The following is a 17,050-nucleotide window of genomic DNA, read 5'->3' as shown; positions in this document are numbered from 1 at the left end:
AATTTTAATTCTTGTGATTTTTCTATGTCTAATTTATATAATGTTGTTGTGACTTTGATTAGTGTTGGTAAGGGAGTCACTTATGTGCTCTGCTTCCTTCCTGACGATGGTCACCGTTAGGGAGACACTCCGACGGCCCGGACAGTGTGAATAGGGAAAAGAATAACATTTAATTTGTTTGCGGATTGTATGTATATGAGGTTTATATTTTTATAATTGTAACGACTATCTTTGATTTCTTGAATTTTTTGTATGTTGTAGCTACTAAAGAAGACCCGAAGTGGGTCGAAACGTTTAAAATTTAATAAATGAGCTTTATTTGAGATCTCATTTCAATTTATTAATTTTGTGCATGACATCCGCACGGCTCCGATTGCCGTCGATATTTCATTTTTATTGTAACACAATAAGTCAAGCCGAGATCAAAAGTTTTTATTTTGAAGACACTATAATTCGCAGTAGACAATCAATTTTGTAGATTTCGGTAACCCGTAACATCGTGGTAAATTCCCGTTAGTTACGTTTAAATAATTATAAGTAGTCATGTCTATCAATTCATTATCGAGCCAAGACTTAATGAGAGAATGCATTTTGTTCGTTAATTTTTTTAACAGGATTTTTATTAATTCTTCTGTAAGTCAATTCGTCATTTATAAAACTTCCATTTTTTCCATATAGTCAATTTTGTTAAGGATCACCGTCGTTTGTCCTTTGTCAGCCTTAGTAACAATAATATCGTCGTTATCCTTTAGAAATTTTTGACTTAGAGAAACATCTGAGAAATATTTATCTATAAAATTAGTTTGCTTTGTGATTAAAAAATTCTTGATAGAATTAGCCACCGAAATCTAGTTGTTTCACGTAAGTCAGAAGGAATCCTGCCAATACTCACCTCTAGACTTTTAATTATTTCAAGTGCGGTATTGACACGATCTTTCCTAACACCTTGTTGTATTGGTAAACCGAAATTATCACCGAGGCTTAATAAATCAAATACATTATCCGGTATTACTTTATTAGTGAGATTAACAATCACACAACACAACGATCAACGTTTTTCTGAAGATTCTTAGACGCAAACTTCTGGGTTTTTCATGAATTGCTAGGATGACTGTATCATCTGCGAATGTCCCTGTAACGTTTGCTTAGTTGTCGGACATTGGATTTTCAATATTAATAAAAGGATTCACGACACATTTTTCTTACGTAGCAATGCATTAATTTATTAATTTTTGTTTTTTGCATATTTTTAAAAAACCAAATCTCTCCCTATTAAGTTCTATAAAATTCGTAAGTAACTGTCGAAATAAAGGGGCATAAAGTCTGCGCTCGTATATATATTCTTTTATGTAAAATTTCAAGTGAACTTGATATCCTTTTATTGAGTCTTAATAATCTAAATTTATAAAGTTAAATTACAATCAAACCTTCGACGCATGTTGCCGCTTTTTAAGCTTTTTTGTTTCTCAAGATCGATGTGAATGGTAGAAATGTCGTAGTCCTGCATCGTGTAAAAAATATGATTGCTGGTTACAATTAACAATCCTCTTCTTTGTATGACCATGATTTTAAAGAATCGTGTAGTATTGCCATACGTGGGAAATTTTTTTTTATTATTAACTCCTAGAGAATTTACAATCTGTCTCATGAGACATTCATAAAAGGTCCTAACAAGAACAAAATTAAGTGTGGGGTTTGCTCCCGCTGGAGGTCCCCCTATACTACCAAAATCAGTTGACTTTACCTATATAAAAACAAAAAGTCAAGAGTTAGGTGATTAAATCGCAAACTAAGTCAATGGGTTTGTATTGCTTAATCTTCTTACTTGGATTTCCCTCAAGAAGATCCTTCCTAAAGATGGATGGATATCAGTTTGCATGCATACTTTTGGGGTATTTAGATTGACTTTTTTTTACGGGTTTCAATTTTAAGATCCTTTTTGGGTGATTTCATTTGTTACGAACCATGGGCATTTCACCATTGTTCTCAAAGTTTTAGATTAAAATCTTTCAAGGATTTCAAGTTTAAATTAAGGCTGATCCTCAATTGAAAGCCATAAGTCCAGATTGGCCTTAAAACATTTTTAAAAAAGTATTTTGTTGTGGAGTGAAAGTGTTTGGATTTATTTCCTAGTACCAGTAATTTTCCCCAGCTTGCATCCTGCTGCTTTTTCTTTACCAATGTGAGTCTTTTACGTTAGTTTGCGGTCTAAAGGATTCCTAGGTATTTTTACACATCGCTTGGGTAATTTTTCTTTTTTAACTTGATCACAGAAACAAATTGCCTTTTTGAATGGAATTTATTTTGTTGACTTAAGCTCGTTGGGTTTAAATGCCTTTATTTAGCCATTCTTGTTGCCATCGCGTTTTTTTGAAGATTCCTAGACGCAACTTCTGGGTTTTGAATTGGGGTGGATGGCGTATCACACGAATTCCCTTAACGGTTTGCTTAGTTGTGGTATGTGGCAGTAAAGAGAAGATATAACAAGGGCCAAAATACTTTCCCGAGGACACCAGATTTAATGGTCTGTAGATCTGAGAATTCATTGGTAAAGACATAAAATGTCTATCAGTGGGTACGATTTTAGAAGAAGATAGAAGTTGGCGGGGGAAAGACTTTTTAATTTTATAACAGTCCGAGTGCCACCCTTTATCGAATGCCATCGCTAATTCAAGAACACTGCAGAACAGTATTTTTTTTTTTTTCGACGCATTGTTGATTTTTGTACCCCAGGTACTTGTTCATAGTTGAATCTTTCTTAAATCCGAATTGAACTTGGGATAGTTTTGTTCGTTTTTATCTTGGTTTAATTTTTTTAACAATAATTTTTTACACTTTAAAAGACCGGCAATAGATTTATTGGCCTCTTTTTTTTTTTTTTTTTTTTTTAAGTAGTGGAAATCCTCAGAATACCCCCGCCCTCCCCGGGGAGAGGGGGGTGGTTATGTGGGACTTCTTGCTCCCCTTGCCCGGTCCACGAAAAGGATTGGTTAGGCGGGCGCAAAACATACCTCACTAAACCACTACGAAAAACCTTCTGGGGTTATTAGGGGGCGGCCAGGATGCTGGTATCCCATGCCTACAGCTGCCCCCCCGTTTTAATTCCTCCTGGAAAAGATGCCCCTGAGGGCGGCACCCTTCCCCCCGCAAGTACAGGTCTGCGGTTGCGACGAGGGCGTATCAACCCCCCCGCCCCTTCCCGTTGGTTTTGGGGGCGGGGGGTCCGGGCTCGAGTATGCCCGCTCGAGCCTCACTCCCCCGCCCCTTGGGATTCCCCGGGACCCGAAGGTAGCCCCGGGTTAAACCCCAACCCGGGGGGGGCCCTTCAGGAAAAAATCCCCGGGGGGAGACTTCCTCCCAAAGGGGTTCTCCCTCCAGCCGGAAGCCCGACCCTGGGGGTCTTTTCGGCGGGAGGGGACAGACCCTCGCTCCCTGGGGAGGGGGGCCCCGTGCAATGGGAATCAGGCCAGGCCTGGGGCCCCCGTGTCCCCCCCCTGCCGGGGGGCCCTGGCAACCACCCTACCCCCGGGGGGATCAGGGTCGGCCGCCGGCACCCCACGCTAAGCCGGGGCCTCTCTTTGAAGGAACCCCGGCTGACGAGGGTCATCAGATGCTCAAGAAATTCTAAATCGAACAGAAAAGGCATCCAGAAGGAAGAAGAATGATTTTCACGTGTCCATGGAAGGTGAAATGTCGGCTCAGGCATCCAGACTGAAGGGGTATAACAAAAGTTTCACACGTAAACTGTAAAACGGCGTTTTTCTTGAAACTGCATTTTTCAAATCGGGCGACATGGTACTGTAAACTCGGAGACTATCGCACGGCCTCCCCTTGAAATTTGTAACTGTAGCTTCACATACACGTTCTCTAGTAAACTACGTACGATTTTTGTGGTGTATCGTTGCACTTTTTTTTTTATACACAATTTCTACTGCTCTTTTTTTCGGTCACAAATTGAACCTTTTTTTTTACAATCCGCCTTTTTGCGAAAAATTGATGTAAAGCTAAAAACATAGTCACTTTACTAGCAAAATCTTATGGCGATTAAACCCGTTTTTATTTTTTTCAGATCACGAGTTCCTTAATCAACCGTCGCCCATAGAGCCCTCTTGAAAGGTGATTCCGAAGATTGGCCCAGTAGCCCCATTTGGTATCAAATGTCATAATCAAATTTTTATACACCTCAAATAACATTTTAATAAACCCTGAAAGAGAGAATGCCATTTCTTTTCCTTACTCCCCAGAATATATTTTCAAAGTTAGGCCTTTTTTGAGGCTCTAAGACTGGCCTACCCCTTCATGGCGCTGCTTCCTCCTTCCTGACATGGGTCACCTTAGGAGCACTCCGACGGCCGGACCGTTTTGAATAGGAGGAAATACCTTTATATTTGTTTTGCGGATTGTAAATGGTATCTCGGTTTATATTTTAAGGGTTAGATATTGAACTGACGACCCGCTACAAATTAGAGTTGTTAATATATGTATATTTATTTTAACGGTTCGACCATACGGCTGTTGTTCCCTTTCAAATACAACAGTGAAACATCCTAAAAATGATAATCAATCAGAATCATCACCAATGAAAAACAAACCAGACAGCAATTAGAGACTTCATGAGTTACAGCATACGTCTTTAAGATGTACGATAAACTTTATGGCTGCGGAGAGATTTTAACTTCAGGACAAGAAAGAATTTTCGTGTTGCTTGAGGTCTCATTTTGGCCTTGACAGAACACAACAATACGAACAATACGTAATCACCCAAAAAATATTCACGGGTCCATCAATGCTAAACAAACAAGCAACATTGTGCTAAAACTTTCTGTGTCAGCAGTTTAGTCATGCGATTGACATGGTATTGAATTCTACTAGTTTCATGTTTAATAGGGTAGCTTATGAACAAATTTATGGGAATCCAATGGGCTCACTTCTCTCCCCCATACTCGCAAATATTGTAATGGAGGATCTTGAAACAAATTGTTTGTCCGTACTTGGTTTCAAAACACCGTGTTTTTATAGATATGTAGACGACATATTCATGGTCCTCCCTAATGACAAACTGTTAGAGGTAGGCAAAGCGTTTAATAGTTATCATCCGAGATTAACTTTTACTTATGAGACTGAAACTAATAATTCACTCAATTTTTTAAATACAATTGTCTGTAGGGATGACAATAAGCTTATAACTAATTGATACAGAAAACCAACATTTTCAGGAAGATATATTAATTTTTTCTCAAATCATCCGATAAAATATAAAATTAATACCATTATTAATCTAGTCGACCATGCAATACTTTTATCTAATAAACGGTTTCACGACTCGAATTTAAAAATTGTAAAAAACATATTGAAAAACAATTGTTTCCCGGATAATCTCATTAATAAATATGTTAATGATAGAACCCACAAATTGTCACACCCGATAAGCAATGTGGATCAAAAAATTTTAAATGTGAATCCGACAGATGTTTCGAAGGATAATTTCATTGTCATTCCATATTGTAATCGGTTTTTTAATGACATCTATAGATTTCTAAAGAAAAAAGAATCGTAAACGTAATTTTTACCATCCCCAAAAAAACTAAATTGTTTAAATAAAAACCGGGAAAGATAATTTAGATACTACTAAAAACAAACCGGCCGTAGTTTATCGTATCACGTGTAATGATTGTGACTCTAATTATGTAGGGCAGACAAAAAGACATCTTGGTACAAGGATTAACGAACATCGACGCAATATTAAGAACGGAGTAATTTTTCTGTTGTTAGCGAGCACAGAATTAATATGGGCCATGAATTCGACTGGTCTAATCCTTCAATCCTGCATAAGAAAATAATAGAAGAAAAAGAGAAATTGCCGAAATGTACTTTATTAAGAAATTAAATTCCACAATTAATTACAAAAAAAGAGACACAGAAAGTTTTAGCACGATGTATGATTGTTTAGAAATTGATGTAACCTTTGACATATTTTTTGGCGTGAATATTATTGTTAGTATTGTGTGTTCTGTCAAGGCAAGATGACATAAGCGAAACGGATAAATTATTTTCTTGTCATAAGTTAAATCTCTCCGAAGCATAAATTTATTCTTACATCATAAAGACGATATGCTGTAACTCATTGTAAGTCTCTAATTTGCTGTTCATGGTTTGTTTTAATTGGTGATTCTGATTGTATTTATATCAATTTTTTAGGATGTTTCCACTGTATTTTTGAAAAGGACCACAGCCCGTATGGTCGAATCATTAAACAGTACCTTTGTTGGTATAATTATATGTCTCTTTGTCGCGAGTTTATCGTTTTCTTAAATGTTACAAACAGACAAAAAAATATCGGTAATTAAAAAAATTAAAAATTGATCATGAATATAAGAATGTTGAGAACGTGAATAGTAATCACAAGAATGAAAATCTTTGAAAAAAATTGTAGACAACCAAACTGAGCAAAAAATATATTAATCTATTAGATCTATTAGATTACGTTTGGTTCAGGTCCTTGTCAAATGAACACTGTAATAAGAATTTCACAATTGAAATAATACAATAAACAATAATATAAACGAATTAATAATACAAAATATAAAATCCGCAAAATTATTGTAAATTAATAAACATAAAAGCGGAAAATGTAATACTAGACACAAAATAAAATAAAATAAATTAAAAAATAAAATACAATAAAAATAAAATTAATTTACAATAGTTATTAAACTATAGAAACAATTAATTCAAGACCACAGACAGACACACAGAAGAATGTGTAAAAAATATATATGCGAAACTTACAAACGTTAAATGTTAAAATGCAAGATTTTTTGATGTCATTATAATAAAATATATATGATAGTCATCACTATAAAATTAAATATGTGTGAAAACACGTATGTCTACTGAGACGTTTAGCTAACAACTGTATGTATATATGTCGTGTAAACATTTAAACTGTATTGATGACCTTATTATAAATAATATTTAAAGGAGAATGTCTGTTATATCCCTAAAAGATATAACTATTAAGGTATAACTATTCGTATTACATCCGCTTGACGACGGGCACTGACCGCGTAAAAACGCATACGCTGCGAGATACACGCGGAACCGAAATTGCTTAACGTGCAAGCAAAGCAGAAGGATTTTGAATTTATTTCGCTTGCACCTAGGTTCTTGACCGAGGGGGCCCGTTGCCAGGCACCCCTTCCGATCAAGGAACTTCCAAAAAGCGATACTATAAAAACCGAGCAGGAGGCGCGCCCGGCAGTCGCTCTCAAGTCGTTAATTAAGAGTAACCTCGCTAACCGCGTGCGATCTATAACATCTTATCGCAGTCGCGCGCACAATTCGCGAAGTTATACGTAATCGCTTCCGCTCAACTAGTTAAGTAACTAGAAAGTGTAATATTGTGAAAATAAAGATAACGTCAAGTGTTTAGTTCAAAAAAAAGTTCTTTGATAGTGAGAACGTGAAATGAATTAATACAATAACCCCGATCCAAACCCTGACGCCTCGGATCCTCATCCTAATTTGGCGCGACCCCTTATGCCCGAACCGAGGGACACAACATGTCCAAAAAGTGCGATTTTTTGACATCGAGCGGAAAGTAAAATTCGAGTTGTTTTAGGTCTCATACATCCAGAATAATGTCAAAACCATAGTGGTATTTCTTGCAGAAATGCAGGGAATATTTCAATGTCATCATATGTTTAGAGAAAATCACGTAAATCAATATCTCGCAATAAATCGAGATTGTTTGATGTTTCAGTCGAATATTTTGGTAAATATTTAGGTAACACCAACTTTTCAAGATCATTTAGACCGATTTTAATGTCAGTCAATAATAAATTGAATAATATATGTATATACAGGGTGTCTAACGTCCGACCTGGGCTCTTTATCTTGGAAACGACTTGAGATACGAAAAAATGTTTCAAACAAAAGTTGTAGAATTTTGAGGGGAACATAAGATCGTGCCATTGATTTGACCTTGAATAGTCATGTGATTTTTTTACATATTCTTGTATGTTATTTCAAAAGCTTTACAAAACCCTATACTAACATATGTTTTTATAGAGTTTTTGTTGAATTATAAAGGTTTGAAGTTAATAATTTTTTTGATATGAAATGTAAAATATCTTAAAAAATATTCAGTTTTTGGTAATCATGTCTTAATACTTTTTTTGCACGGAATAATAAGACTAATCAACTGGTATAAAGAAAACAGATAATTGTTTTAAAAAAATGTAAAATTCAACATGCAACTGCATACTTTTTTAATAAGTAATTATGTTTTTTTTTTTAAATAAGAAAGTTAAATGCCAGTAAAAAAACCAATGGGAATATATTTAATATTACGTTTTTTTACACCAACTGATTGGTCTCATTATTTCATGCAAAACGATATTAAGCTATGATTACCAAAAACTGAATATGTTACAGGATATTTTACATTTTATGTCAAAAAATTGTTAACTTCAAACCTTTATAACTCAACAAGAACTCTATGAAAACATTTTTTAGTATAGGGTTTTGTAAAGCTTTTGAAATAACATATAAGAATATGTAATGAAAAGTATCAACCCCCTTGATTGTCGGCGCTCAAAGCATGGATTTAGCGGCAGGCCCTTCTTAGAAGTTGATATCTTAGATTAGTTTCAGAGAACTGAATTGTCGGCGCTCAGCCTGGTTTAGCGGCCAGCCTTTTTAGAATTAAATTATATATTTATACTATAATTATATATTCTTAAAATATACACATACCGTATGGGGGGAAGAAACCGCAACCCCCCCCCCCCTGATTGTGTCAGGCAGCGGCAGCCCTTTGTAATAGATAATATGTTATATTTTTTTGGTTATAAACCATATCAGCCCCTCTACTCTGGATCAAGTACCCCCTCAGCCCCGCGTAAAGTCATACCTCCCTCCCACCGAAACCCCCTCCCACCAGCCCCGCCACCCCCTTCAGAGGACCTGGGTTAGAAACCCGGCCTTATATTCCTACTGTAAGATCTTCGCGGAGAGAATTTTCATTAAACGTCCAGACGACACGCGAAATATTCAAACTCCCCGCAGAAATTTATAACGCACATATAAATATGGCAGAAAAAATACAAACGCGATCGCGATTATTCCGCCAGCCGCGATAGATGCCGAAATAAGCATACTCCGACAATCCTTGCACAAATGGACAGAATTTAGACGTTACGTCACAACAACCCTCCGTCTAAGCGCCCGGAGAAACTTTACAAATGCTTAATATAATACAAGCTATACATGCAAAGCTACATACACTAAACACACGTATGGATAGAATAGAAGCCGCACAGGCATACACATACACAGACGAACGACAGGAGTCCGTTTACGAGTCTCGTATGACTTACGGACGGGACTGAGCGCGACGTACGAAACGAAGGAGTTACTGCACCGACAATATATGTCTCTAAAAGAGCGCGAAATGATTGTACAGTGTTGTTGACGGGCTAGGTTTTTTAGCGCATGCGCGGTATTACACGTGGACGTAACCATGGACGACTCAGGAACGTATTAATGTTGCGCGCGCAGCTACGGACCAAGACCGGACCACGGAGTTTGGCGGAAATCGCAGGAAGGCAGCTAATTGAACGTTACGTAAAAATAAAAATAAATTATTTACAATTTATGTATATAAAAAGTGCCATTATGGATCAAACGTTAGTAAAGGAGTATTTAAAAACCGCGCATTTTCAAATCATGGTTAGACGAACAAATTTTAAAGGATGGTTGGTCCCCATTCTGAACCAAAAAATAAGCATCTTTGTAATTTTGATAAAAATATTAATGCTTGTTTTAAGGACAATTTAGTAGCTCACTCACAAATCGGTCAAACATATGACAAAAATAAGTCAACATCAAAATGATCAAAGCCTCCCGACTGTCGAAATCTTGACCATATATGATAAAGTAAAAACGCGCGGAATTAATTAGCAGCCTACTTTCAGAGGCAACATAATATTGCTTTTGAAAGGTAGATCATTTAGTTCTTTATTAAAAGAATTTGTATTAAGTCTGGAATTTACGAGATCTTTTATTAGGCCGAAAAAGTTGCACTCAAATCGTTTTTAAGAAATAATTGCAAAACGCGAAAACAGAAAAAAATTGATTAGAAATTTAAAAAGTGTAAATTTTCATTTTATAGACAAAAGACAGATGTCACAAAATAATAAATTTATGTGAGTACTGTAAAATACGTTGTTGACTATTAATAAAAAGTAAAACACAATTGTTAGATTATTATATTAGCCTGCCACAAATGTACCGCAAAAATATGTTATAAAAAACTTTTTGTTGAAAGCGAACGAGAAAAACCGAGAAATTCGGCGGCCGAGAATCGCTGATCCCACACGCAATCTCGAGTCGAGACCGAGGTCGCACGATCACAAATATGTTTTCGATCTCTGCGATCGACACTCGGCTATTGTTCAGAGCGACCAATTATCAGCGTCTTGCAGTTTGTATATATTTACCATCTCTTCGGGCCCAGCGCTGGCGCGTCTTTTCCTGGCTTAGCAGGGTGGATCGAGAGCTCGGGGCGGCAGGGGGACGGAAGGCACCCGGCACCTTACGCGTGCGCGCCCTTTTCCGGGGCCAATGTGCGATATGAGCGCTCTTGTTTTGTCATGAGCGAAACCACGACTTTGTCACACGAGCGAGCATCGATTATAACGTGTAAGTTATCTCAAAATATACTGCTGTGAGTGAGTAAGTTTGAGTAAGTGTTGTCATCGGACCCCGCCCCGTCTTCCAAAAAACATTCCCTTTCGACTCAACCGTATTCGAGCGAACAATCGAACGGCGAAAACCAAGAACACTTTAGTAAATTTTAGAAATCAAAAAGAAATTCCGATACCAGAATATTGTGGAATAGCGCAAGGCGATAACGCGTCAGTAATGCGATGTAATAATTCCCTTTTTATTTCATTGAAAATAGAAGTACCGAATTTAATCTGTTTAAATTGTATTTTGACATTCTCCGCGATTATAGCAAAGTAAGCTGTGAAAAAATGCCCTCGCTTTGTAAACTTTGATTAGAAGGAGTTGGCTAATAGAACTTACTATGGGGGGGTTCATGGACCAGGTCCTCTGGGAGGGTACGGGGCGGGGGGGGTTGTTTCGTGGCGAGGGGGCTCTTATAAGTATCACGCGGGAGGGGGTACTTATTACAGCAGATAAGCTTATCTTATCAGCTAGGTTCCAGTATTTCCACGCGCGCGAGTGCCCATCCGATCCTTATGGATCCTGTCTTTATTATGCGGTTCGCCGCCCGTAATGGACAGCGAACCCACACTATTCCCATACCCCCGGGGGTTTTCCGAATCTCCCCGGTGTGTACGTCCTCTTCTTCACATTCGCCATTAATGGCTACTGCCTCTCTGACTTCGGGGGCCTGAATCGATTCATCCAGCCCCCGAATTCTGAGCTCCGCCATTTTCGTCGGACGCTGTACTCGGACACCTTCTTTGCTCGCCAGCGCCCTTCTCAGTTCCTGGGCGAAATTGTCGGCCTTTTCGTGGCCGTCCGCCTCAGAAATCTCGAATATGTGGGAGCCCGTTACTCCTCTTCTAACTTTGACTCCTTCGATGCCCAGTTTCCTGGTGTCCACTTTCATACGCGCCTCCCGGAGGTTTTCTTCATACGTTCCGGGAGGACACGTAATCGTGACTGCCGCTCTCCTGGGCTCCTTTCTCTTGGGGGCTGTTTTAGGTTGCACGGTTTGTTTAACGGGGGGGGGTGGGGTTTGTCACCCTTTTATTCACCCCTTTCTTTACCTCTGCAGCCTCTGTTTTCCTTCTTCTCGACACCACCTCACTCCATGAGGCGGTGTCCTTCTGTTGTTCCTTCTCTCTGTTCTGGAGCTGTGGTTTCTCCACTTTTTTCGAAATTTGGGGCTGCCCCTCTTTTCGCGTCCTACTTTTGTCATCCTGCTTGGGTGTTGCCTTCGCCTCCTTCTTGTTTCCCTCTTTCTTTGTTTTGGATAAAGGGGCTCTTGAGGTTGCTGCGCGGGCCGGTGGGTTTAGGGTGGTGGGCAGTATTTTCACTGTCCTTTTTATCTCTTCCACCTTTTTCACCACAGGTTTGGTGGCCAACTGTTGTCCTCTCGGTGCTATTGCCTCTGTTTTCTTTCCAAGTATATCTCTATAGTTGGGGGTCGGGCGTCCTAGCCTCTGATCGAGCACTCTCGATGATGCCCTCTATCTTGGCAATCAAGTTGGAGTGCTCCTCCCTTTCTCTGGCCTCGCGCTCCCCTGTGGGATCGTGCACTCCATGTTTCCCCTGGAGATGTGCAGATTTCCCGATCTTAGGGATGTTTTATTCCTCCCTCCTTGTTTGTCTGAGGGGTATGCCTCGATGGGTTTCGGGGCTTTCTCCTCGTGTCCTACTTCCATTTTTTCTTCCTTCCTTACTTTTTTGTTTCTCCTTCCTTCTGGTCCAGAGGTGCTCGGGGCCTCCCCACCATTTGGTGGAGGTGAGACCCCCCGCATCTCCACATCTTCATTCAAGGAGGCTTCCCCACCAATTGGTGGAAGTGAAGTTTCCCTGAATACTCCTATCTCTTGGGTTGGTGGGACCCCCCCGCTTTTTGAGCGGAAGTGGGGCCCCCTCAATCCTTCTCCTTCTCCTCGTTTTTACCCCAACGTTATCTGCGCTGAGCGGCTCCTCCTCTTCCTCATCTGAGGTGTCTGCGCGATACTTCCTGCGGGATTTCCTGCTGCATTCCTTCTCTAATTCTTTTTCCAACCGCTGTTTTTCCAACAGCAGTTGTCTTACCCAGTGTCGCAGTTTGATAATTTGCTGTTCTACTGGTTTCTCCACTGGGTTTTGTGCTCTAATGGCCAGAGTGGTTGCTGCCGCGCACATTTCTGCAGCTGCCTCCTTGACCTGCTTGATCAGAGTGCCTTTTACGTTTTCGGAGGCCACCGCAACTTTGTATATAGCTGTTGCTCCCTCCGAGGCAATTGCCTCCAAGTCCGGGATTGGTCTATGGCAGAACTCGTCGCCTTTTCCCTTTATTAGTTTCAAGAACTCACTGTAAGACTTGCCTGTTTGGGGTCCACATGTGGGATCCAGGATTTCTTTTTCCCGGCGTTCCTCCTCCTCTTTTCTCCTGGCCTCTTTTTCCCTCTGGATCTCCTTGGCTCTACCGGTTGATATTGGACGGCCTTGTTTTCTGCGCTCAGGCACCGGCGGTAAGGCGTGCACTGATTCAGGTTCCGATTGAACCTGTCTTCCCTCTTGTTTCCGTGCCCTTGATTTCCTTCCAAGGGGGGAAATTCCTTGTCATAGTTTGCTACCAGGGGCGGTGGTGCCTCTGTTACGGATAGCTTTCTATCTTTCTCCTCTTCGCTTAGCAGGAGGTCCGTTTCTACTTCTGTATCCGTATAGTATACGGTTTCCTCCCCCTCCTCCATCTTTCTTTTCTGGGCGAGAAGAAGGTACCTCGCCCTTTCCCGTTCCGTTTCCGCTTTTTGCCTCCTTTACGTGGAATCGTTTTTGGGCATCGCTTTAATCGATTTAATCGATTTTTTGGATTGCGTCGAGGAGAGGCTACTCATCGAGTCGCTTCTTATCACATCCGTCAGCATTACTGTGGCAGATTTCATCCGTTCCATCTCCCGGGCGCGATTTCCCTCTTCCTGAGACGTACTGGCAACTGCGTTGTCGCCCGTCTTCATCGAGTCCGCCCGTGTTCTTACTCTATCCGTATTTTTGGTTTGTGTATCTTTGCAACTCATCTTTGTTTCATCCCACTGTCCCGCTGCGGCTCCGTCCCCCAGGGTATACCCCCACCGGCCAAGGGGTGCCCCGAAACATGACCGGCCACACCCCAAGGCCGGGCCCCAAGTTCCCCCGGGGAGGGGACATATGTCTTAGGCCGGGGGGATACCGCACCCCGGCCAGACTCCGAGCCTCTTACACACCCGTGTGGGATTTGACGCCTACACGGGCTTTCAGGGGTCCCGCGCCTCCGACAACGCGGGTACCGCAGCGGGCGGCGCCACCCGGGGGGCCCCACGGATGCTTTGGACAGGGTCGCCGCTCCCCGGCCCTGCCCTACACGCCGTGGCGACCAGCATATGTGGGCGCCCCTTGTCGAAGGCTTTCGACGAGGGGCAGCGCCTTCCCGATCGGTCAGTTCGGAAAGGATAACGGTCCCGACCGACCGGGGATATCCACTCTCGCCCCAGGCCCCGCCTCGGAAACGTCCGAGCGGCCCTGGGGCAGGGCGGCCGCGGCACCCTCCGGGCTATGCCCCTTGGGTAACCCCTCCGGACTATGCCTCTTGGGTAACCGCGGCGCGCCGTTGCCGCCATCCTCGGCCCGGATCCGGAAACGTCCGAGCGGCCCGAGGATGGCAGGTCGCAGGGACACTGGGGCGAGAGCAAACTCTCCAACCAGCACCCTGCGTCCTCCCTCTCGCCGTTGAACCCCGCCTCGGAATATGTTCGAGCGGCCTCGACGGCCGACCCGCGTGGTCCCCTCCGGGCAGTGCCCCTCGGGTAAACCTTCCGGGCTACGCCCCTCGGGTGACCACGCGTGGCCGTCTGCGCCGACCCAGCTCTGTTTCGGAAACGTCCGAGCGGCCTGGGTGCGGCCTACCCCAGGGACGCTGGGACGGGGACCCAGGCTACCCAGCCTGGAGACCCCCAACCAGCACCCTGAGGCACCTCCCTGTCCTCGGGAACCGTTCCACGAACGGACCCCGAGGACTAGAGTTTCCAATCCCGAAGACATTTTAAAATTCCGGGATTACGGGATTTTTTGCACTCAATCTCGGGATCCCGGGACTAGTCCCGGGTTTATACATATGGAGCAAAAATAATAATAATATTTAAGAAATTATAACTTTATTAATTAACAAAAGAAAATAAATTTATGTTTATCCTCTTAATTACTAATTTGTCATTTTTAAGTACTAAAATCAAAGATAACTATGTTATGTTATTTTTATGTACTTATTAGAAGAAATCTTTAAAAAAAATAATAAAATAAAATAACTTTTTGCAACTCGCAACTTTGAAAATTTTAAAAATATAAAACATTACACTCTGAAACTTTTTAGGAACATAAACGAATAAAATACTTACACATATATACTTAATGTATATATATTAAAATATAAAACTAAAACTTTTTAACAGTTATAATAACTATTAACTATAATTGTAAGTTATCACATTTTAAACAGGTAAAAATAAAAATTTTCTTAATCCTTTCTTTGGTTTTGAAAAAACGATCTTAAAAATAATAATGCATTTAAAGTGACATCTCCAAGTCGACTTCTAATTTTGCTTCCAATACATCCTGCTGCTGAGAATGCTCGTTCAGGTTCCACACTTGTTGGGGGTATTGTCATTAAATATTGATATGCCAATTCAAGATGGTGTCCTCTGTTTCCAACTGATTCAAAAAGAGCCATTTCTTTTCTTAAAATAGATACCAAATCATTAGATATTCGAGTATCTGGTTTTATTACTTGCATACTTTTTTCAATTTGTTGCAGAAATTTTTCTTTTAAAGTTAATGTTTCCGTTTCTATCTTAGTTTCAGTCTCAGTCTCAGTTTTATTTTCATTTTCTTTGTTTATATCTGTATTCTCGCAATAATTTTCATCATTTAATCTTTCTATAATTTTTTGTAACTGTTTTCTAATGACTGTTTGATTAGGTAAAGTAAATAATTCAAATATACATTCATCATCGCCATCGCATGTTGGGTTGTGTAAATATTGTAAGACTCCGGATAATTCTTCTTTTCTTCTTTGACTAATTCTCTTCTTTAGAGCTTGAAACATATTTTGAGCTAAAGATGACTTCTTTTTAGATATTTCAAACATGAGAAGTTTGAGAACTGCATCTGCTGTACACAAATTTGCATCATGACGACATAACGCCTCTACAGCTAATTTTACTGGAGTAAGCATATCCACTATATCAGAAATGATGTTAAAATCATTTTCCTCAAAGGTAATAGGAGATTTTAAATCAATCAAAGCTTTTTGTATGCATGTTTTAAGAAAAAGAAAACGTTCAAGCATTGTTAAAAGAGAATTCCATCGTGTTTTGCAATCTAAAAGCAGAGTTAACTCTTTACCTTTTTCAGATTTTACATATTTTTGTAAAATAGAATCGTTTTTTGTTGGAGATCTCTTGAATAAGACAACAGTTTTACGTATTTTCTTCACTAGCTCGTTAATATTAATTTCATTGTGATTTGATATTTCAATGTCTTTATGGATTGGTTCAAAATCTAATCCCATCTGCGGACATGTAAAGTCTTCAATGTCTTCATCATCTTTATTAATATCATCATCGTCGCCGGAACAGTCGTCTTCTACTTGTGAAACAGCTATTTCCTTCGTTAGAGTTTGAGATACTACAATGTCTTTATTTTTATTATAAAGAACATCGCAAACTGCTAGATGTATACCATGTGCCAGACATAAATGATGTTCAGCTTTTACTATTTTTCCAACTTTCAGCATTACGTTAGGGCCATCTGTGACAATGGCAACGATGTCTTTTGTAAGTGAAATGCTGTGTTCATATAAACATTGCGGCAAAATATGTTTACATCTTTCGGCAGACATAGATCCGTGCACACGAATAAGACCTAAACTCCAAAATTTCTCTTTGCAATGTATATTAATATTCATATATCGCTTATTAGCTGTGGATGTCCATTCGTCAAAAGTTAATGAAAAGCGTTTCCCGGTTGCTTTATACTGACTTATTTCTTTAATTACATGCTCTCGTATTTGCAATGAATAATTAATAACTCTATTGCGTATGGCAATGACAGAAGTAGGTAAATCATTATAGCCTTTTGATATTAAAAGTTGTCTTAAATCATGTGATTTGACAAAAAGATTAAATGACAATCCATCTAAAGCAGTCATTCGAGCTAAAACTGCATCTAATGAAGATTTTTCAAAAGGTATAAAATAATTAGAGATTTTTCGTTTCTTTGGTAGTATTTCAGTTTCAGGCAAGTTTAAAGTGTTAGCATTATTAAC

The 17,050-nt window shown here is 40.0% G+C and overlaps 1 protein-coding gene across 1 annotated transcript; it reads right to left on the bottom strand.

Annotated features, from left to right (window-relative positions):
• Positions 1–15,215: 15,215 nt before the first annotated feature.
• On the bottom strand, positions 15,216–16,581 carry LOC146719725 (uncharacterized). The gene has a single exon (XM_085489596.1). The coding sequence runs from the start codon at positions 16,517–16,519 to the stop codon at positions 15,242–15,244; it is 1,278 nt and encodes a 425-aa protein (XP_085345722.1). The 5' UTR covers positions 16,520–16,581; the 3' UTR covers positions 15,216–15,241.
• Between the last annotated feature and the right edge of the window lie 469 nt (positions 16,582–17,050).

This window comes from Nylanderia fulva, unplaced genomic scaffold, assembly GCF_048542155.1.
Source record: "Nylanderia fulva isolate GAGA-0341 unplaced genomic scaffold, ASM4854215v1 Scaffold887, whole genome shotgun sequence".
In the NCBI taxonomy this organism is placed as follows: domain Eukaryota; kingdom Metazoa; phylum Arthropoda; class Insecta; order Hymenoptera; family Formicidae; genus Nylanderia; species Nylanderia fulva.
Note: the sequence above shows the minus strand (reverse complement) of the source record. Positions and strands in the feature narration are given on the sequence as shown.

What these genes read in the sequence shown, in the direction of transcription:
- LOC146719725 (XM_085489596.1), bottom strand. Translation starts at nt 16,519, where the DNA reads ATGCTGAAAGTTGGAAAAATAGTAAAAGCTGAACATCATTTATGTCTG.